Source organism: Anas platyrhynchos, chromosome 5 (genome assembly GCF_047663525.1).
Source record: "Anas platyrhynchos isolate ZD024472 breed Pekin duck chromosome 5, IASCAAS_PekinDuck_T2T, whole genome shotgun sequence".
Classification (NCBI taxonomy): domain Eukaryota; kingdom Metazoa; phylum Chordata; class Aves; order Anseriformes; family Anatidae; genus Anas; species Anas platyrhynchos.
In genome coordinates, this window is record NC_092591.1 from 44157023 (window position 1) to 44180793 (window position 23771).

General features: G+C 36.1%; 1 protein-coding gene across 5 annotated transcripts in view; it reads right to left on the reverse strand.

Moving 5' to 3' along the window:
• Positions 1-23771, reverse strand: part of STRN3 (striatin 3) — a 59649-nt gene that overhangs the window by 31901 nt on the left and 3977 nt on the right. For 4 of the 5 annotated variants that reach the window (XM_027458558.3, XM_027458560.3, XM_027458561.3 and 1 more), the window contains exons 2-6: positions 7868-7971; positions 2785-2858; positions 1398-1479; positions 918-1097; positions 355-487 (exon numbers count right to left, since the gene is read on the reverse strand). In XM_027458558.3, the coding sequence (XP_027314359.2) occupies positions 355-487; positions 918-1097; positions 1398-1479; positions 2785-2858; positions 7868-7971 (573 nt within the window). The remainder of the gene's footprint in view (positions 1-354; positions 488-917; positions 1098-1397; positions 1480-2784; positions 2859-7867; positions 7972-23771) is intronic. The other variant, XM_027458559.3, reaches the window with a different exon arrangement.

Sequence of the window (23771 nt, forward strand, 5' to 3'; positions counted from 1 at the left end):
AAGTATAAATTAATATTAAAAGTGTGTAAAACCCTTCCTGACAAGTCAAGTTAGGAGATTCAGACTTGCATCAAGCTGAGCTGATGTTTCTAGCTATTTATGAAAATTCAACACAGCCAAAGGCACCATCATACTGTGGAATTCTCTGCTGAGCAAAACGTAATAAAACTGTCAGTACAGTGGTCCTAAATCAACCTCTTTGCATAAAGAAACCCTGGTGACAGGGAGAATATTCTAGCACAGGAATAAAAAACATGACATACTTATAACTGTCTGGGGGAAAAAAGAAAAAAGATTTCCCTTTTTAAAAAGACATTTATGCATACAAAGCAGTATTTTAAAAAAGTATTTTACTTTATGTTTCTTATTTATCCGGTGCTTTTCTTTTCCTTCTGCAATATCTTCTATCATGTCACTCTCCTCTTCTTCATCACTATCATCTGCATTTTCTAAGAAGTTAAATGTTTCCAGAACATCACCAGAATTCCTAGAAAAATAAAAACATGAACAGGGAGACATTTACTTGCTCGAGAGATTTTAGAACATTAATCAGATTAAATTAAATTGCTACCTGACTTAATAGCTTCAGAATTTTAAAACAAGCACAACAATGAATTGTTGCATGGATAAGTTTATATCGCTATCTAATTCTTCACTCTGCAACACTCATCGGTATCTTTCCTTAAAATAATAATTCCAAAGTGGTACTGAAGATAAATTTATGTCATATAGCCCTATATACTTTCTACACGAGACTTACAATCTATTTTACTTAAGTTCAAAACCATTTGTAGTCAGGCTACACTCACAGGGTTCAGAGCCTTCAGAGTCTGAAATTCAATGTGAACTGACCAGTACATTAAAATGACCATGCAGAATAAACTGTAACTTCACACATTTCTCACCTCTTCACTTACCTTTTGATTTCCTGTCCCTTTTGTTTTGATGAAGGAGATTCACCCCCATTGAGAATCTGTTCTAAGTTCTTTGTCTCTACTGAACCATTTGTTTCTGAATTGGAGAGCCCAAGCAAAGACCTGACCCGCTGGGAACGTACATCCAATATCGTATCTGTATAACCTACTTCCTGCAGATACCTATACACATTAACAAGAAAAAGAGCAAAGCACATTTGAGGGAAAAGGAAATAAAGCAGTATCAACTCTTTCTGTAAAATGTATTATAGTGGCATTTATTTTAAAATAAACTTATTCTCCATCCATCTCACATGGAAAAGCTCCATCTATATTGCTTAAAGGTCAAGCCTATAAACCCTGTATGACAAAACCATCATCTGCCCACCTCAATTACCCGGTATCAAAGAGTAAGCATATACACAGTTCATAGGACTCCAGAAAACAGTTTCAATACACCAATATTCCAACAACACTACTTACTGTCTTAGTAATTGTCTGCCTTGCTTCCAGGTCAGTTGGCTATTTTGAGGTACTGCAGGAACCTCCGTATCTTTGGTTTCTTCTGAAAGATAGTGACATATTTAGTGGTGTTTTTTTTTTTTGTTTTGTTTTGTTTTGTTTTTTTTGTTTTTTTTTTTTTTAATTCAGCTTTTTACAAGACACCAGTGAAACTAAAAGCAAATCTTAAACCTGCATAGGGCGGCATCTATTCTAAAGCATTTTTTAAAAAATTAAAATAGCTTTTTTCCTCCTTAATTCTTTGTTAAAGAATAAAGCAAATAATTTAACAGAATTAAATGAGTTCAAAAATTCTAATCCTCTACTTGGAGTAAAGGAACTGAAGTAGTATTTAACGTGGACACAGAAGAAAGTCGGGCCCCAACTGACTGAAGCTAAGAAATGTTAATGAGAGAAGTGTATCTCTTCCACAAAGCTGAGAGGATTAGAAAGTGACTTGGAAAACACTAAAGCAAAATACAGTTAAAAGAGTAGAAGAATAAAAGACAAAAATGAAGTTACACATTAGCATTTGGAGAAAACATGTCAAGTTTAACACAAATTCCATGAGCCTATCAACAAAAAATTTAGAACCCACTGCACCTACTATGGCAGAGACTACAAAACATTGGACAAATTAAAGGCTTAAGAATTAATATGACACTTCTGAAGCACACTACTAAAATACAGGCCAACAATGCCACTTTCCAGAAGACCTACATTTCAATAGAAGCCACATTCAATTCTGCTTATTAGTTAGTGCAATTACGAAAAATTATCTATAAGCAATACTGTGAAGAGCAAAACTGTTATGATCAACTTATCAGTGTCATAAAATCACAAGCACTCCAGGGTACAAAAAGGCAAGCTAATTTCTCCTCTTAGAACATTCTCCCTTCATTTAAGGGAAAAACACAGACTCAACGTTTTCCAGGACAATACAGTAATTTTTTTTCCTCATTCTTTAAAAACTATCATCCTGTAACAGCATCAACACCAGAAGTATTTCTAGTATTTATTCTGCACTTATGCTTTCCTTCTTAATGGATGTCACACTGGTGTGAAACATTAAATCCTTCAACAAGAGATATCTAAGAAGTAAGAGAAGCAGCAGCTGAATAAGGAATTGTGCAACCATTTACAAACTTTCTTTGATTTTCAGAGCTGTTTCAGAAAAGAAGAAAAAAGAAAAGTTTCATTTTGATTTAGAGATAAAAATATTAACCCATCATAAAATCTTTCCAAGTATTTTCTCTATAATGTACTTGAATGGGGAAAAAATGAGTGAAAATTGCAATTAATAAAAAAAATCTAGAACAATTTATGTAGAACAAATTATGCTAAAGCAAGCTGTTATCAGAAAAGTTACCTGATTCAAAAGTTGGCATTTTCAAGTCACCTTGGTTCAATTCTGTGCCATATTTTAATTTATGATATTTTGCCCTGGAAAAGCATGGAAATAATTAACAAATTGGCATACAATGCTTTTATCAACTCAAAATATTTCACTATTCCCTTTTAAAACAACCATGTTAACATAACACCACTAATCAAAATAAAGCTGTTGTGATCATTATAGTAACATACAATTCTAGTCTTTCAAGAATGCAATTTTGAGATAACCTTTTCACAGTTACTCATGATTACCAGACAGTATATAGGTATTTAGTATGTTCTCCAATATATGTATTTTTAGTTTTTATTAACAACAAACAAAACAACAAATACCATACATTAACTACCACAAGAACCTTTAGAAAATCAGTAGCTTCAATTATTTATCAGGGATAATTTCACCACTTGCCACAGTTAATCAATCATCCTATGATGAATGAATGTCACATTTGGGATCCCTGCCTATTTGCCACCTTCAATTTCCTTTTCAATTCTTCTCCTGCCCTGCCTTGGCACAACAGATATTTTTCCCCCGTGCTAACTTTCCTTATCACAGATTCTCTTACTGATTTTCTCCTCCTCACTGACTTAAAGCTTTGCTTCCTATGCTGCTCAATCCACCTATGCAAGTGTGCCTCACTGCTTCTTATCTCCTGATCTCTCAGCCCTTTGATCTTTGCTTTTACATTATTTTTTAAAAATCACTTGGTGATGCTTTTCCACACAGGAATGCGTGAGACTTCCAAATCACGTTCTACGTGCAGGGTGCCTACCACGAGTCTTCAAGTCCCTTTACCTCCAGGAATATTACATGCACAGTAATATGTCTGAACTCTTTGCTTCATAAATCCCCTGAAAAAAATATCTTAAAATCTCAGGAAAAAAGATCTAGATGTGAAAAAACTCTGGTAGAAAGTTATCAGCCACATTTAAAAAAAATGTTTCTATACACATATAGAGAAATACAGCTATCTTTATACTTCTAAATTTAGCATTTGACTCAAGTTTTCAAAGTAAGTGAACCACATCCAGTTCCCACCAATTTTAAAGACTACTCCCAAATATGAAGACACTAAAGCTTCCTGAGAAAAGACACATACTGAAATGTGCTAGACAAAACCAAGGATTCCCAACAAATTTTCTTTTTGAATGACTGAGCAACTGCTAGTGTTTTTTTTGTTTTTTTTTTTTTTTTGTTTTTTTTTGTTTCCCAAAATTCAAGTTCCTCTCAAATGCTGCCTGACATAATGGATAGTATAGGAGACTGCCTTCTAAATTACGTAAGTTTCTGACAGAACTGGAGGCAATTAGGAGCAGTCTCATTAACAAACTATCAGTAGATGGCACTATTGACCCTTGGTAGCAAGAAAATCCTGCATTTCCTAGCAATTACATTGCAACTGAAAAATTGTATGGTTCCTGAAGAGGCGGTACATGAGTGACCTGAATTTGACTGACTGCCAATTAAATACAAACGCAACTTTAATTTATTAGTTATAACACATTTCATCCATCCACTAGTAAGACTGTCAACACTAGGTACTCTCTCCAAACTGAGAGACTAAGCTTTGTTCCACATTGCAATAGGGTAATGTACCACCATGCTTTTCAGATAATGTGTACAGACTATGATTTATGCATCCTAGAAAGTACTGTACATGAAAATAAGAAATTTTGAAGATCAATATAGCAGAACAAATGTCTACTCCCAACTCATACCTGAAGTCAACAAAGCACTGTAATTAAAAACCCAACCTAAAATTATTCAATTCAGAGCCATTGTCAATACTATTTATGAGGAGTCAGTCCATTTTGGAGCTTCAGTTTCAAAGCACAGCTAAAATTCTGCTGTGACTGTTCGTTACAAAAGATAATGAGGTATTTGATCTAAAAATATACCAATGATTACCCACTACAAATAAGCCAAAATATTGCTGCACGTAATGAGACCAATTAAGTCTTTCACAACACATTTGATACTCAACTTCAGTTTTATACTAAGAAAGTCCCCTCCATATTTTCCATGCAAACAAGGCTAAATCATTACGTATCTTAAAAATCACTAAAAAGCTGCATTGTTGTTCATGAGTCAGTGACATTAATCCCCACCCCACCCCACACAATAATTGAATTCTCCAAGAGGCATCTTTTGAGTATTGCCTTGCTATTCTTTTAAAGCTAGGTTTCCGTGAGTGAAGAAATTCAGAGAAAAAAGAATGCCTGTAAAGTGGATTTAGCTGCTTGCTGCTATTTAGCTGTTGAATTCTACCACTCAATTGCAAGGAAACAAGCCAGCTCAAATCCAAACACCAGCAAGTCAAAATATAGGTAGTTTTATCATCTCCTGAAGTCTTTTCAATTTAAGCACATTACTGAAGTTTAGAGCACAGCGGCTCAGAACATGAGCCAGAGAAAGTCTAGCTATATCCATAGAGCACTGTAAAGACATAGACTAGCTAGAAACGCACACACAATCATCTAGGGCATGATTTTGTTATCAAAAAATAAAAGTCACAAAGAACTGACCCTAAATATTCAAGGAAGTTGAAATAACAAGCACCATTTAACATCTCTAAAACATTACCACACCTGTTATATACTTAAAAATAAAAAACAGAAATATCAAACTATTTTGTGACTACTACTGCATTTTATTGAATCTTATATACTGATGTCCTGTTCCACACCCTTTGTCTGAAAAACCGTGATATTCATCATGATCTGAATGAGTATTTTTTTTTCCCAAACTCCCTATAATCTGACATTTCACTGCCTAAAACTCTCTGACAGCATCGGGGAGTTAGCATTAGCAGAGGAGGAAAAAGGCTTGGAGGGAAAATCAGGTGCAATACCAATCTCCAGTGATCTCCAGATCAGAATTTTCCAATTTATTATTATTATTTTTTTTAATCTTGGGGCTTGTCATTAGTTGGGGTCCACCATGCAGAACACCAATGGCAAGAAAATAAAATAACCCCATCATCTTGAACTCCTCATTCAGTGCAGCAACAAAAACTAACAGTGTATCATTAAATAATGACAGAGTAACAAGTTAGTACTTGTTTGCTTTCCTTAGTCAATCCATCATACCTCGGCAATTAGATCTCCTCAAACTACTGAGCATGAGTATCAAAAAGTTACAGACAGCTTCCTCATTGCCTCCCACACATTGACCAATCAACTCTGGAGTTGCAGTTCCTGTTTTTAGCAAATCTTCATGACATTTCTGGTTGGGACTTAAGCAAGGATTTTTCCTCTTGAAAAGTATGCAGCATTGGCTCGTACCCAGCAACCACAAGAGCTAAAGTGAACTGTACATTTCTGTTCTGCTTCTGTTGTACACATCATTATAAATTTCTCATTCATCAGATGAATTTTAGAATGTCATGGGAAGTCAAACCATAAAGTTAGTTGCATTTCAAGGGAAAACATCAATGCAATTCCACCAATACCATTTATTTTCATATTCCGCGTTCTGTTGTATGATGCTTTCACACACTGGCTGTAATTAACTGCCTTTGATTTATCTTATTAAGTAGATAATCCCCATGGCCTTACAATGGGCATTTGCAGAAAGTCACCCTGTGCACCATTCAACGAGGTTATCACTGCCCAAACAACCAAACTGTTCTCCTTCAACTGTTCAATGTTCTTTTAAAGGAAGAGTGCACTGCCCACCCAATACTGCACACTTCTTATCTGTCTCGAATCCAGAGTCACTTGCACATTACCTGTATGACTTCACAATATAGCTTTTAGTCTTAGTACTGGTTGGAAAGCTTGAGTTCCATTCTACCCTGAGAACAGGGCCATATAAAGTAGCTCCTTGGCACCTTCTTACCTCACCCATGAACTAAAACACACGATGTGGTGGTATGACTTGCCATATAAACCTACACCATTTTCTGAAGTACACCTCTATATTGCATGTTTCATTAAAAGGCATGTAGCCATCCTTGCCAAAACACTAACTTTTAAAAAGAGCCCAACTATTCAGTTACTTCTATGCTATAGTTAGTTATTTATAGTACTAATTCATAACGTAGAATATATTAAGGCATACTCTCAGACAACTGACTTCAAATTTTGTAGTAAATATAGCTAGGCCCCACCTAGACATTTTTTAGTTTATACTGGCAAGAATATTCTCCACAAACCAAATACACAAAAGCTGACAATTTTGTTGCCTGACCCTTAAGAAGTTTACACCATTGGATTCTGGTACTTTTTAAAGAACAAGATAAAATGAGATTTAAGAATCAAGTCCACTACTGGAAGTATAGGAACATGACAAGATTGTCTGCTTAGTGCAAAATAAAGAACTAATTTTGGCCAACTAAGCAGTCAGCCAACAGAAGAGTTTGTAGTTCTGAAAGGCATTACCCTGGGTGGACTGAATGGAGTATTTCATTACATTAGTGCTACAGAAAACGTACTGAAACTAGAAATTCTAGCATTTACCACATGATATATCAGTACTTTGATATTAAGTCAAAGTGATTTATTGATATTATCAGTACTAAACTCCAAAGGATTCTTTTCTGCCCCAAAACATGGCTTTCATCATGCAATGCATACAAAACAGTTGTAAAGAATGCAGAGATAGATATTTTTAATCTTTTAAAGTTCAATACCACTGGAGAATAGGTAAAGGCATAGTAATAAGGTGTAAGCATTTTAGGAAGAACTACTCTTACTTGATTCGGTCTTACTTAGCATGCAATTGTTCTTTAACTCGGAAAAAGAGAATCTGTTCAATTTGAACTTACTGGGATTAAGATACAAGAACAAACAATTTTAAAATGTGGGGAATTTCTTATAGCAGCCACTGAACTTCATCAGGAAAAAAAAAGAGACAAGAACGGTACTAGGCAATTCAGTTTCAAGAATATTTTTCAATAATTACCAAAAACACTTAATGTAAAGACAACCAACCATAAAGACAGTGTATATAAAGTAACTATCCTTATTATTCTACAGTTTAAATAAAGTGAAGGAACCCCTCCTAGTCTGCAAAGTCTTCCACGTCAGATAAAAACTTAAATGTGTGTACCTACCTTTCTTGTTTTAATGCATATTCTAACATTTTTATTCTTCTCACTAAATCTTTCTTCAGATTTTCTTGACCCTTTCTTTCCCCTTGTAAAAATGCTATCCGAGCCTGAAAATACAAAAAAAAGGATAACTGGTTTTATTTCATATTGTTACCAAAACAAAAAAAAGCAATCAAGTCTGGCTTGGAAGAATGGTCAAAAACATTTTTATTTTACTTTCAATGAGTCACTTTAGTTAGTCATTTCTATTTCATTAGTATTTCATTAGTATTTCTTCCCAAGAGATTCAATGTTGATTTTTAATGCACAAGTATTGCTTTTTTACATTGAAATACAGTGTATTATATAGTATAGTAACTGCAGAAAAAGGCACAAACAAGAACCATTTGAAAACATTTTAATAAATGTACACATTTTTGTTGTTACTGCACTGTTAGCATCTTTTCTTTAATACATTTTCTTCTGAATGCAAAGCCCTATTAAAATAGACATAGAACATACTTTTAAGCCTTTTATTTTTTAATGATAATATATTAAACACTTTAAGAGATATAACAGATATAAGAATTAAAATACAGAATTTGCAAATCAGTTCTACAGAAAGCAACTCTTCTACAAATTCAAATTCTAGTGGCTACTGAAGACAGCTGAAAGTTAGAATATCATGACAGAATTGTTTTTACTATGCCATTCTACATGGAGCAGAATATATTTGAATATTTCTTGGTTTTGTTTTTGTTTTTTTTTTTTCCAAGCAAATTAACTTCCTGAAGTACAAAGAAACAATGAAGCTTCAACTTGTCTGCTAACCTAGCAGACAAGATTATACCCAGTAAAATAAAGTAGTTATCTCTACCAGTGCAAAAGGTCTAGCAGAGAGCTTTAAACTAGCTGAAAAAAAATAAAAGGTAGTTTGTTGAGAGAAAAAAATAATCTCACTACAAAGTAAAAGAGCTTATGCTTTGCCTTTTTGGAATTCAAAACTCTAAGGAAGACCAGAAAATTTGCCATTTGAATACAAAACCAAAGAGTGAATGATATTACTAGACTGGCTATCCTTATGGGAAACCACAAACTCATTTGTCCTTGTCATGACTTGGAACTGACTAAAATCATTGGGTAGCTAACTTGAAACGAGATTGGATAGTGTATTTGCTTGGAAGAGACAAAAAAAAAAAAATAGAATTAAGAAGAGTAAAGAAGCAACAACATTGTGCTGAAGAGGTTAAGATCAATGACACAATTTCATTATTATTTAATACCTAAGAGATTTTTTTAAAGGGAGTGGCTGTACCTTTCACTGCTCTCAGTGGTTAGAGCCTGTGACAGTCTAACCGAGATTACAGCATTCCTGCATTGCTCCTGTGATATCACAGTAGAAAGTTTTACACATCAGTGCAGTCCTGATTTTAGCCCCTATTGCCTTTTACTTAATGGTAAACCCAATTAAAATATGTTTCTTCACCTTGCACTAGCTTGTAAGTTAACCAATTAAAATTTGAAAGCCTAGTGAGAACGATGCAGTTATGAGTGAGTTACAAGTTTTGTTGTGAGAACACCTTTGACTAACTACTGCCGTTTTGCAAGAAAAAGTAAAGCACCCGACAACACTGCAAGGTAATGGAGAATTAAAAATAAATGCAGACTTTGTAATGACTCCTGCACAGATATTTTAAGAGAGAAGTTGGAGAAAGATCAAGAATCAGCTATTTTAAATAGCAGTCTCCCACTGGAAAGGCACGAAGGAGCTGAGCAAAACCAACAACTATACACAATTATGTTATTTAGATTTTAAAAGCAGTGCAAAAACTGACTAATCCAACAGAAAGTTAATTGTACATAATTAGCATTTTCTTCAGAAGGCCATTTACAACCCCTAGTACCTGAGGCAGCAAATGGCCAAACAATTCCGCAAGCCCAACCTGTTATCCTAATTTCCATTAGTCAATGATAACAAAAGCTTGTAAGTAAACAATAGCCTTATACATAAGTACAAAAGTCCACAAAGTGGTTATAAAAGCCATTTTATAAGGCTAGTGTGTTACCTGCATATATGCTCACCACCATACTTCAAACATTAGGAAATTACTGCATCCACAGACTCTTGATGGAAAAAACAGGAATAAGTACTTCAATTATCATTTAACTACAGCCACAAATGCTTTTAAGCTCTTTAACTCTAATGTAGTATTCAACTCCTTCCAAAATTCAGGTCTTCTGTAAGTGATGGTCTTCAACCCTTCCCTCAGTCATCTCTCTTTGCCTAGCATCCTGTTGGAACTATTTGACAGATCTTAGCTTAGCTGCCAGCTGCAACTGTCGGACCTTACTTCATCCTCAGTTTGCAGACCACAGAGATGAAAATAAATTAACCATGACCACACACAGAGAGAGGCATAGGCCTCCAAAATGGTCACAGCCAAACTACTTCCTTCTTCTGGAAGCACTTCTGGATACTTGGCCACAAAGAATTGAGCCTTCGTACTTATCAGATAAAACCAGCCTTACAAAAGGCTTGAAAAAATCCTTAATACACAATAACATTTGTAGCAGTCTTCACAGGGTCCGAAAGGTTGAGCAGAAAGGCTGGCAAAGGAATGCTCTCCATAATCTTCGTCATTTTTGTCAGCATTAGCAGATGTCTTTTGGCACCACTTCCTATTGTTTATACACACATGTAGCTGGCCTAGGGACTCACCCCCCCTTGTGACTGTCACATGGCTTAAACCTAATTGAAGCTATCTCTGCAGAAGTTAATAGTTAGATGTTTAGAAACAGAGGAAATGAATTTAGACTTTAGGAAGACTGTTAGACATTGAGACCTTCAATATGAAACCAAGGGTAGGATTTAATGCAGGTTTGCTGAAGGTGTTGTAATAATTAACTTGTTTCCTCAGGTCCTGAATTGAGAAATGAGGGTTGTCAAAGCCATTACTAGACATTTTGCATGACGTTGAGCCCCAAGAATTAACATACAATTTCCCAACCCTGATTTCTTTGAGAAGCAGTAAATCTCAGGTTCAATTAAAAAAAAAAAAAAAAAAAAAAAGATGCAGTAAACAGATCCACCTCCCTCAGTTGTTCTAATTTTAAGTTCCATACAAACACTGAAGAAATGCTCTCTACATAATACAGCTTTCTCAATCTTTAGACATTCCTTTCTTTTGAGAGGAATTTGAATCAATTTATAGCTATTCTGGTGATTAAGGATTGACTGGCACTAACATTGGAAAGTAAAAACAGGACAGAACAATTTGATACTCCTCTTCCCTCCCTGCCTGCCAGTTACAAGAGGATTCTTTACATTGCTGTTAACCAATTTGTAAGCCCTCAGGCCGATAGTAAGAGGATCAATCCTCCTCCTGCTTGTATTTCTGTTCCCTCTACTGTGCTGACACTGCCTCTTTTGCTGCCATACATTAAGCCTAACGAGGAAATCATTCTATTTATTTTTTACTCAGTTCTGAATTACATCAGTTTCCTGATCCTACTCTGAACAGCCATGGGAGTACTTAGGCTAGCACAAGGGATGCAAACAGGATACCAAAGTATGGTCTCAGATCAGCCTAAACTGACCACAAAATCATAACTTGCATGTCCAGGTCACAAAAGCCGCAAAGAGGGGAGAGACAAGGCAACGGAGAAGACGAGTACGGTCTCTCCTAAATTACAAATCCAATCAAAATGGATTTTAAGAAGTGTATTAGCAAGATCATTTCTCAAAGGGGAGAAAAACATTATTTTACAGAACATGTATAAAACAATAGTTTCATATGCAAAAACATAGCTTTCACATGGCTTTAAAAAAATCCAGTTGCGTTTAGTTACGTATGATTGTTATGTGTGTTAGACTCCACTCCCCCCGATAGGAGTGTGCTTCAAATCCTTTCATCGTAAACAAGCTCAGAAGCCTCTTCTTTCAGGGCAGACTCTCCCTGTTCTACCAGACTGCTCATTTTCATATTTATGGTATTTTCCCGTCTCTCTGATATCTGCTATTTTTCTACAAAAATAAGGGACACTTGATAACTCTGTGTTCCCTCTACACTTTGGCCCTCAGCTGTAAATAAGAGTACTACCACATGAATTCACTGCGTTTTATTATGAAAGTGAATTCAGAGAGCACTTAGAAACAGAGTGGCAGATATTTTGTATTTGTGCAAGGATGCATGAAATAAAGCCTAATACTAGGCAAGGCAAAATACAAGGCTAAAAAGAAATACTGAGCAACTACTTGAATAGTATGGATCCCATGGAAAAGCACTGGCTGAGGTTAAATAACTACAGGACCTACATGTAGATATGGAAGGAGACGAGTTAGAATTCTAGCATCTAATATTAGAGACTTGGTAAACTTAGTTCTATTTTAACAGAATGCTGCATTTTGGACAAACCTGTACTAGATTTTACAGATGGAAGGGTATTCATATTTTCAAGCAATAAACAGACAACAGTCTTTCAACAAATAAACTCCAAGATCTCAAACAGGAATACTGAAATTTTCCTTAACTATGTACGAATGAATCACTCATTTCACTGACAATCCACATCCCTTACACTGTTTGATCCAAGTATACCAGAACATTTAGTTTGCTAGAGAACTTCCACATAACTTCAACTTATTCAAAAATCAGTATTTCACACAGAAGTTGACCATTGAAAAATTTGAAGAAATATTTTCTGGGAGTAAAGTGAAGATCTTTGTTTCATTTTTAAAGAAACGTGAATGGTTTTAAAACTGCTCTACATTTCACACAGCACTGCCCATAATAGCAGCACTCATTAAAACTGCTTTTTGTTGCTCCAAACACATAGAAAAGCCTGACTTAAGGACAATTGTTTATCTTGATTAAACATATTTCTCATAGCCATTGAGAACAAGGGAGAGAAGTTATTATAGTGTTTTGGGCAGGTAAAATCACATATGCAAACTAAGGGTAATTTAATAATACATATATAGGGTTTCACAGTCTTACTGTATTAATAAATCCTAATGTACAGCACTTGAAATATCATTCTAAGAACTCAAACCTATTAAGATGTATCATAGAGAAAAAGAGGCAAGTAATCTGCATTAATTGGTAAAGATGAAGAATTTATCCTGTGCTGTTGGAATAGTAACACTTTTCTATATAATTCAGGCAACCAAACTCTGATGGATTCACCAATCCAGGAACACACCAGGTAAGTAGGTATATTTACTTTCTAGATCAGTTGTAAATGCTTAACTTTCTAGAAGAGAAGAAGAAGAGTATTTTGAAAATAAATCAACTTCATGTAAAGCAATGCCAGCCGCAATGCAATGCCTGCATTTTTCTAAAGCCCATTCAGAGTTCCAGAAGGAAGGAAGGAAAGGCCTGCAATATTTCTGAAAGAAACATAATACACCGAAGCAGCTTGAACATACATACCAGCGCGCACATCAATGCGTGCTTATCCTACTAGGGCATGTCACAAGACTAAGAACAATAGTAAGACTTTTTTTTTTTTTTTAGTATTTTGTTTTAATCATATAATTACACACAAAAAAATAATCTTCATTCTTAGATGCTTATTACACTGAAGATGAAGCAGAATGGTTTTGGAAAAATAAAACATACCAGTGAGGTGGAAGGCTTGACTAATAGCAGCAATATAAGAGCTGACACACCTGTACAGCTATTGCTGTTCTAGTTCTCATTCACAAAAAGCAAAGGGAACATGTGAGAACAGCCACCACCCTCAATTTTCAACAAAGACAGTTTGAAACATCACTGCATTCAGAACATGTAAACCCTGATGCACGTAAAAGCATTAAGAAGAGCTTCTGTATACCCATATGGACCTGATGATATCTTTGTATTTTAATTAATCCTTAAACTATCTTGAAGAACAAATGGACTTGAAAGAAAGACCTTCACTACTTTAAATAAAAATTAAATAAATTTCATTTCAAATCAGACTTGATTTTGCAAATTAAAGACTCTAGTAAGATTCTTACTCTAAGGAACTGTGCAATAAGGCAGGTGTCGGTGTTTATAGCAGGATCATACATGTTTCAAAGACATTTGAAACGTTTAAAGTTTCTATAGAATAAAAAGGAATTGGAAAACGATTTTCTGGGGAACCTTGTCAATAATGGGTTACATATGAGGTCAGTAACTACTGTACCTACAGTAGTAATGATATGGAGATGTTTCCTAAAGGTTCCCTTTTTTATAGACCTTTTTCACTTCAGCTGATGTTCATTTCTTGATCTTCAACTGATACTTTACTCAGACCGATCTGATCACTTTCTGATTGTTTCTCAAAAGCAAATACTAACCATCAGAAAAGTGACATCCTTGAGCAACTTTCCCACAAGAGTGCCAGATTAAAAAAAAAAACAAACAACGAACAAACACAGCTGATCCCAAAGAGGAATCTGTTTGGTTAATGATAATTCACAGATACAAGGGAATCTGCTCATCTGCAAGTCCCCTTTTGCCTTGCAATGGGTATAGCCGAGACCAGGATTGCAAAATCCTGTCCTTCCCTGAATATATCCTTCCTAGTTTTTGCTACCACTATGTTATCTCAGATCATTTAAAGTCAAAAGGTTGCCTTTTTTTTTTTCTCCCCTACGGGACAAGTTACCATAAAGTTCCAACAGCTTCTTTGAACACCTCCCAGAAAATTCAGCTTTCCATTTCTAACCCTATTGTTAAAATTTTTGCAGATCTTCAGTATTTTTCCCACCTCGTACCACTGCTTCTTTGCTAGTTTACCCAATTCATGTATCGGTCAATTGATCAAACTTAGGAGTAGTAAATTCTATTTTGTCCCACCATATGTATCACATTGTTTGCCTCTTCAAGTTTCCTCCTTTTCTATTTTATGGTCAAACTTCTAAGTGACAGCTTAAAACACAGCTTAAGCATACCTCCATTCTGTCAGTGTTCCTTACTTGAGATGATTCATGCAATCATTTTTCTTGTGCAAGGATTCTTTTTATGGCCACTCTCCTAATCAATTTGATATTTAGGAATAGCAGAATAACATAACTCCTGGGTGTATTTTTAAAGGCTAACACCCTCTAAGCATCAGGGTTTAGAAGTTGTCCATAGTCTTCAATTCAGAAGCCAACAGCAGGGGAAAAAAAAAAAAAGTTGACTAAGTCCCAAGAACAGTCAAAAGCTTCCAAAATTATAGATACAAACTGTTACACACAGCATTCTCCTGAAAGACTAAAATGTAACACTGTTCCACTTGAAGGACAGGTGGCCCAGAGAAAGATGCAGTGGGAAAGCAGGCAGCACGTGCATCTAGATGCATAGAAATGCTGAGAGATAAGGGTAAGAGGAGAGCACAGATACCTCAGTAACACACACAGTATGTAGCAGCCGCACCATGCATGAAACTAACACAACGCACCAAGACTCAACGATCAAATCAATTTCAGGAAAAAATAAAGTTAACTTGGTTATCATCAACATACCATAACAGACCAAACTACTAAAATGCTCTATGCCAAGGTGTCTGAACACGTCCCCACACACCAGCTCTCCTTCTCCCCACACACCTGAGAACTTCGCAGGCATTGCACTTCAACATCTTAACTCCCGTGCTAGCAAGTTCGCACTTTGCTTTGTACTTGACATGCAAACCATCAAGAACATCAGCAATCCAGGCAGACCCAAGATTCAGTATTCTTTTTTTAGCTCAAAGGTATCAACAGCCATAATTTATTATTTCTTTAATCAATTGACAATCAACGGGAACGCCTGCAGGCCCAAAATTGCCTACCCAGACAATACACTCGTAAGAGCCAAAAAAATCCCTCATTTTTACCTGCAAGTTGTTCTATCTCCACCAGTATCAAAAGTTTCACTGAGAAAACACCACCTTTCCATTCAAACATCAGATGTCATCAGTGAGACAACTAAATAGCTAACAGAAACGTAAGCAGCACTAGTATTTCTTACTGCTCACACAGCTCCTCCTCCAAGAAGGGTCCATATATCACCCTTGTAACTGCATGCTATTAGCAAGTACAATGAGCTCTTAAACATGTTTGAACAGAAACCCCAAGATGCCGAGGCAGTCGTGTTTCTAAGAAGAGTTACAGAAAGCTCAAGAAACAAATCAAACTCATATACATAAACTAAGCTCTTTTTGCAATTAGGTCTGTTGGAAAACATAAGCATCCTTCCTCTAGCACGTACCTCCTGAAGATCAAGTCATGTAAAATAAAACCCTACATCTATTTTCATAACTGACTTGTTACTGGAATGTAATTCATTTCACATCAGCATTCCCAACAAATAAGGATGTTAGTGCTCATACGACTTCTACAGACAAAAGTTAATAAATAATATTAAATAGTTCTACATATCAACATATGGTCACTTTCAATAGACTAAAGAGAAGTGCAAGAACCTCAGTTACACATATTGATGGATTAAAATCAAGTCCATCAATGTCAAAAGTTAAACACAAAATACTTCCTATATTAGTCTCTAGTCAGCATCTTCACCAAACCAACAAGCAGTTCTCTGCCACCATATTCGTAATAGCACAAAAATCAGAGTTGGCTTTCATCAACACCCAAATGCTCTCTCTGCTTTGATATCCCAGTAAAGAAAGTATTTTGAATACATTTGGCCTCACCAAAGATGTCAGTTTATTCACAAAATGTTCTATGCAAAGTAATGCTAAAATAATCCTTATTTTCTCACTCCAGTTTTTCAAGTATTTTTCTGCCCAGACCTAAACGCTGATTTTTATAAATGCGTGTACATTAGGGGTGCATACACACATACATAAATTTACAAGATTTAAAAGCAACCCCATACCATATACCCGTACCACAATAATGAGAGTTTCAAACTAAACTACTGAACATGCCTGCATCTTCTCTATAAGGCACTGAGAAACAGATCCAAGGGTGCTAATGACAGGTCCACAACTTAACACCCTTTGATTTTTCCAGCTTACAGCACGAGCTGGTGGCAAAACACATACTCAAGCGCAAAGCAACCAGAGCACCTATAAGAGAACTTCTTCATCCAAGGTCAGAAGTGTTTTGCAAATGGGCGTCTTAGTATCTCTACTGGAAGGGTTCTTGTACATTTTCTTCTGTTTTTGACTTTCTTCTTCACATTTCTAATTTTTCAGAACCAGCTGTTAGCTGCCAAGAGGTAGGTTCAACCATCCTCGAACAACCAACCAAATTTCTAAGCTATTGTACTTTGTTACAGGCTCTCCACACTTGGATCATGTTTCTACTTTAGTTAACAGAAAATCAACTGCATTTCTTAGCAGAAACTAGCCATTAGAATACATATAGCACTAGCTTCCTTTTAATTCAAGACAGCCATGTAATATTGTGCACGTACAAGATTTTACAGAAAAGCTGTGCAGTCAACCAAAAATACACGTATAAATTCTCTCTTCCTGGAGGAAAATAATCTTTGGGCTTCCCTGACCAGAAAACTGGAGTGGGGGCACCTAGAAAAGGGTGTTCTCAAACCAAAATTGATGCAAATGTTATCAATTTAAAAAGATGAGAAGATCAATCAAAGCATTTTGACATTTAGATAGACCATACTTCAGTCAGTTACCTTTGCACCAAAGCAAAGGTTTGTCTCAAGTTTTTGTTTTTAAACAGAAAAATCACAGAATCACAGAATTTCTAGGTTGGAAGAGACCTCAAGATCATCAAGTCCAACCTCTGACCTAACGCTAACAGTCCCCACTAAACCATATCCCTAAGCTCTACATCTAAATGTCTTTTAAAGACCTCCAGGGATGGTGACTCCACCACTTCCCTGGGCAGCCTGCTCCAGTGTCTAACAACCCTTTCAGTAAAGAAGTTGAATGCCATAGTTCTCTTGGTAGCTTATTCCAAGGGTCCGGGTCTTCATTTAAGTACTATGACCTAAGTTTGTGTTCTTTCCATCAAAATTAAAACCACTAGATCAAATGACAGAGTAAAACATAGCTTACTTTATGAATTCATTTATCCTATTTCTGTGACTACATAAAGTACTCATTTTTCACTTCACAGAAATTTCAACTTGTTTCCTGATTATTCCCAAGGCTGCTCTACAAGAAAAAAGGGCAGCTACCTTTACACATAAGCTTGTAGACACACAGTAGACACTGCTCAGTGAGATTTTTTTTTTTTTTTTTTTTTTTTTAAGGTGGAGTGCCAGTCTATTGTGTCACACTCCTTAATCCAAACTGCTTTCTATTTCAAAATTCAAAAGTATCTGAAAAAGCATTCTAAAAGCCAGGGAGGCACTTAGCGAGGCTTGCTTTCAGATTTATATTTGGTCAACCACCAAGACTGAACTCTAAATGGATCATTCCGAGATGTTACTTCTAGCCCTCCATTTTTTTTGGCCAAATTTTTAGCATTCCTTTCAAAATTACTACTAAAGAATGGGCCATTATATTGCAGTGTTGACCTTGCCAGTTCTGCACAGATCACAAGACACAAATCACTTCCCAATTTCTATATTTACAGCTCCTGTTTTTAAACGCACAAATTATTCAGGGGTTTACTGACTTTCTTTTACTAGAAAAACGCAAAGGTCCTGGAGGAAAGCAGCTACATGATTATTTAAACAAAACTTCATCCTGCCCCTATCACTCGCATTTTCCACATTTTCTACATTTCTACTAAATGCATGCGCCCTACAAGCACCATCTTAAGAAGAAAAGTTACACACCTCTGACCATTTGTATCTAAAAAGATTCCTGTAAATTCATTTAAACTGCTGGGCATTCTGGGCATACACGTAAGCCAGTTATAAAGCTTTCTTTCCAGCAGAGTTACCACCACAACCAGTAAGACTAATTATACACTGATGGTAACATCAAAACACAACATTTGATAAGATTAAAAATATCCTTACTGTCAACATCATTATGCTGCTGCATTATTAAAATGAAGTTACATTGTTTAATTACTCTGCTAGTAATTAAATGTCATATTTAGAGCCTCATTAGACACCTACTACTAATAGACCTAAGAATATTAAGCTCTCTATCATAACTTGTAGTTGTAGCACAAGAGCACAGAGATCAAAACAAAGTTGTACGCTTTGTAGCGTGGCAGGTGCTTACAGTCACTGGAGTGGAAAGGGAAGGACAAATGCCAGCATGGCAAATATTCTCAAGAATGTGCACTTCCTTTTCCAAAGCCAGGAACATCTATTTTTCATTTAGGAATACATAAGGGGGAAGTATAACCTGCAGCAGATTGAACACAAACAAGCTAAAGGGACCTGTTTTAGTGATGAACACTCGTGCCAGTGTTCATCAACTGCAAGTCAGTAACATACGTTCCCAAGGAACAGACAGAAAAAGGAAACAAAACGCTCAGCTGTCAGAGCTAGAACACGAGAAGCCCTCTCTATGCACACAAAGGAACACAATACCACAGAGCTTGAAGAGCTCAGCATCATTAAGTCGGCAGCCATGTTGGCATCACCAAATTGATAATCAAGTTAATGGAAACAGAAGTTAGGTCACAAAAGAGAGGAAGAGTTGAAATGCTTATATATAGTACATATAAATTATAGCGTAAGGCATTTTAGGAGAGGCCTCACAAAGTTGATGAGGAATGGGTATTTTGCACCTCATAAATGTTAATCTAGCCTCATGGCACAGAGCAGTGCCAACAGTCTCTAGTTTACACCAGTTATCAGCGCGGTACTGCAGCCAGCAGTCCTGCCTTCTGCCAATTCCACTGTACAAAGCTCGCTAAAGCCACGGGACAGAATGAGTCTTACAGAACTTGCAGACATGTTTACATGCTCTCCTTGAACACTTCCAGAAGTTCTGTTTGTCTAATCAGGATCTTTGTCTTTTCCTCTCCAGGGTACCCAAGGTTTCTGTTCTGGCACCCTGGGGTTTGGTCACTACAACTTCATTCACCCGGGACCCCAAAACAAACCAAAACACATACCAACAAACACCCTTATCTTTGAAGCCATCAAGCAATTTCAGTTTCACAACTCCAAGTGCCAAGTGTTTGAATGAGTCAAATCCATCTCCTGTTACTACTTATTCTCTACTTTTTCATAGTGTGTTATCTGAAATACAAGCAAATATACTCTAGCTACTTGGTGCTAACCTCAATAGCAAGCAAAATAAGATACGGTAGCATTCTTCTGGGAATACTTAATTTTGAGATAAAAATTATTTCACAGAGGAACAAACCACAACTTGGAGTTACATAGTAGAACCAAGCATTCTCCAGCATATTACACTTGCCACTACTGTAAAGCCCATTTCTGTTGTTTTTATTATTATTATTATTTTATTTTTATTTTTTATTTTAAAACGGTGTTATAGGATCATCAACCTCAATAGCAGTTAAGTATCAACCATGTTCTGGGAGAAGACAAGCCAAGGTAAGGAAGTGAGAGAAACTTTAGTGCAAGTGATCCATTAAAAGAAAGGGAGATAATCAGGAAGTTGCTCAGACATCTGGAATTTCTCAAGCTCATTCTCTATTTCAGGATCATTTCGATCAGCATTCAGAGAAACGAAGTATTTCAGAACACACAGCCAATGCATGCACACGTAACAGTAACATAAGCGTAAGCATGTACAATCCCTTCAAAAAAGCCAATAACACACTCCATCCCCCAGTAACATGAAATGGAATTTAACCCAGAAAAAATATTTTCATCTTTTGTTCCTAACAACAGATTATTGCTAATCAGCTATTTTTATTAAAAACACTATAGTGATAAAAAAATCCTACAGACTGCTTGAACTCACACTGGAGATTCAGGAGTGGTCCTGAAGAACAGCCAACTTCTTAATTAGCTCTTATACCTGTTGGAGTTACGCAGATGAAGCAGAAGGTATCATTAAACTGTATATCCTGCTGAGCCATTCCTTAGGATAATTCAAGAACAGCTGAAGTGCCAAAATCGAACACTCAAATATACAAACAAAGCTGTTACAGGTCACACATTTGTCCTGAAGATTTGTTAAATCAGTGGAGGATCCAACTTCCCTAACCATTCTCTTTATCAATTAGGAAGGAGATCATTACCACCTTTCCCCAACTTCTTAAACGACAACAGGATGAAAACATGCGCTTCTATCTCAACCCTTACTTTCAGTGTAGAAGAAATTATTATAACACCAGATAGATACTTGATAAAAAATCCTCAAAGTAAGGTTTCTCAGAGAGCCATTAAATACACATAGGAGTGATGGCAAAAACTAAGAAATAAAATACTGCACTCCCCCAGGAAGTGTTACGTGCCTTATCTAAAATAAAGCTGTGTCAAAAAAGAAAAACATCACCAGAGTAACTGTTAATTAAACAACAGTTCTGTTCTCTGCTTCTAATAGTGATTTTATTCCAAATAATTATTTATGAAAGAGTAATCATGACACAGTAAAATAATTTTGAACCCTAGTGTGGACAGGAGGAGTGTTCCAGGAAAAACCCTACACAACTGCTATCCTGATCAGTATCTTCATGTACATAAAGCCCATAGCCATCCACACATCATTTCTTATTCCATCTCTACGTGGCTGCACAGGTAGCTCAGTGTCCTGCATTCTTTTGCTGTGTTTTGCCTGTAGGATATCACATGAAAGTTCTTCCAGAGGCTATCTGCCTCTAACTCAGTTGACTAAAAAGCTTCTGAAAAGCCACGGTAAGGAAACCCTCAGATAAATCTAACTTCCCTCTATCCAAAATACACAGAACTCTCAATTCAGTGCTTTAAACCGCAAAAAGGGCAAATGCCACACAATATGCAGCTGTTTTCATCATTAGCTTAGAGAAATGACTAATGACAGAAGTTTCTTGTTTTAACTTGATCTATGCTATTTTATACTGAAAAAAAAAGTTTCATTATAAAGCAAAGATAATAAGCACTCCCATACTTGATCGTGCATATAAACAACACTTATTCACACAGAGGCACTTCAGCACTCCTACTACAGCACATACCTCCATGGCCTGCATGAACAGAAGTCAGACATTTTAGCTGCATATATTATTTGCACAGCTCACAGCATTTACAAGCATTCCCAAGAAAGAATGTTCATCAATTTTTTGCAACTTATTTCACTGTATTTTCAGTTAGTGCTGTTTAACTACTAAAACCATCCTTTAAAAAAAAAGTTTAATTTATATTCAGAATAGGTACTGAGGTACACCTGTAAGACGCAGTGAAATAGCAGTTTATCAATTATTCATCTTTTCCAACAGCAACCCTCCCGACTGCAACCGATAGCTGCTGCATGCAGTTAGAACGCACCAAGCATTTCGCTACTGTGGCATCTGCTTTTCCTACCTGCAACCCTACCACGTTCCATCACAATCAATGTCCCCACTACTAATCAGAGCTTGTTATTTAAGCAAAATGCTACTGAAACTGCACTGCAGGTATATTTTATAGAACAGTAACATGAAAGCTATCAGTGCTACTTTGGAGGTCAAAAGAATATAAACATGGCTACATCTGGTCAGACCAACAGCCCACCAGCCACAGCATACCACTTTTAACTGTGGCTAAACAGGCAGCTCCATGGGAATAGTATAAAAACAGAAGAATAAACATCAGAAAATGCTGCCCCATCTCCAACTTGTAGCTCAAAAGCATCCTGAACCAGAGGTACTATCTTTGAACTTAAACACCCCCAAGGATTTTTATTCTATGAACTTATCCAAACACTTTTTGACCCAAGAATATTTTAACAGCTATAGTATCCCTGCATAAAATTCCCCTAATTCCAAAAATTTTAATTTTGTATCATACTTCCTAGCTGTTAGCTAAGACTCAATGAATCTTCCTTCATGTTAAGGAAATAATGAAGATTCTGCAACCATCATAACTTCTTCCACTTCCAATCTATCATCATAAAAAATGTGCCTTCCAAAAGCAAGATGATGTCTATGCTATCTGAAGAATTATTCTGTCAATTTAAAGAGCAAAGTATTCCCTACATTCCCATGCCACTGCTCAAACCTGCAACAAAGCAAAACCAGACACATGCAACCAAATACTTCAGCAATTTATTATCACTATACTTCCTAAATGTTTTGAAAAAATGTTGAAACGTGGCATGTACACTGAACAGTCTCATCTAGTTCATGATATTTACACATTTGCATATGTTTACACATCCACAATCACAGGTAAAGTGCCCAATTGAGATAGTCAACTCAAGCGTGAAAGTTGCCCAGAAAAACACAGCTTTTATTGAAAGGAATGTCCTATTGGGATGTAATTATGGAATATTTATCAGGTTCTCGAAGATCATAAAACTCCTTTAATGAGCTGCTCCCCACTCCTTGGAGGAGGAAGGGGAGATACAGAAAGAAAAAGGCAAAAATGCAAGGAAAATCTTTTTTTCCAACCCATGTAAAGTATGTAAAATGGTAAATAAAGTGTTCTATTATGTGTTCACTAAAAAGCTGAGGAAAAAAGCATCTGTAAAATTAGATAAACTAGGAACTATCACGAATGCTGTCACTTTGTATAATGGAAAACATATTACCAAACATATTAGTCTTCATGCACATTTAGGTTAGAAGGATGCATGCTCAGCATACTGAAGTTGTACACACATTGTTGTGAGTACTCAAGTTTCATAATTATTCTTCCCGATTTTAAAACATTTAGAACTAACACCTACTGTTAAGTTTCTCTCAACACATTACCATGTGAGTTTGAAGTATCAGGTAGTACTCAACATCCTTTTTATCCAGTTCAGAAGATATGAAAAAATTTCATATTTCATCAACAATTGAGACCTTCATTCTGACTGCCCAGATCAGCCCATATGCCCCACAAAAAAAGTAGAATCCTACCGGTCTTCTTAGATATCTGAGAAGTTGCAAGATCATTAAGATTTCCTACAAAGCTCCTCAACACAACTTGATCTTCCTTCTCATGAGTTT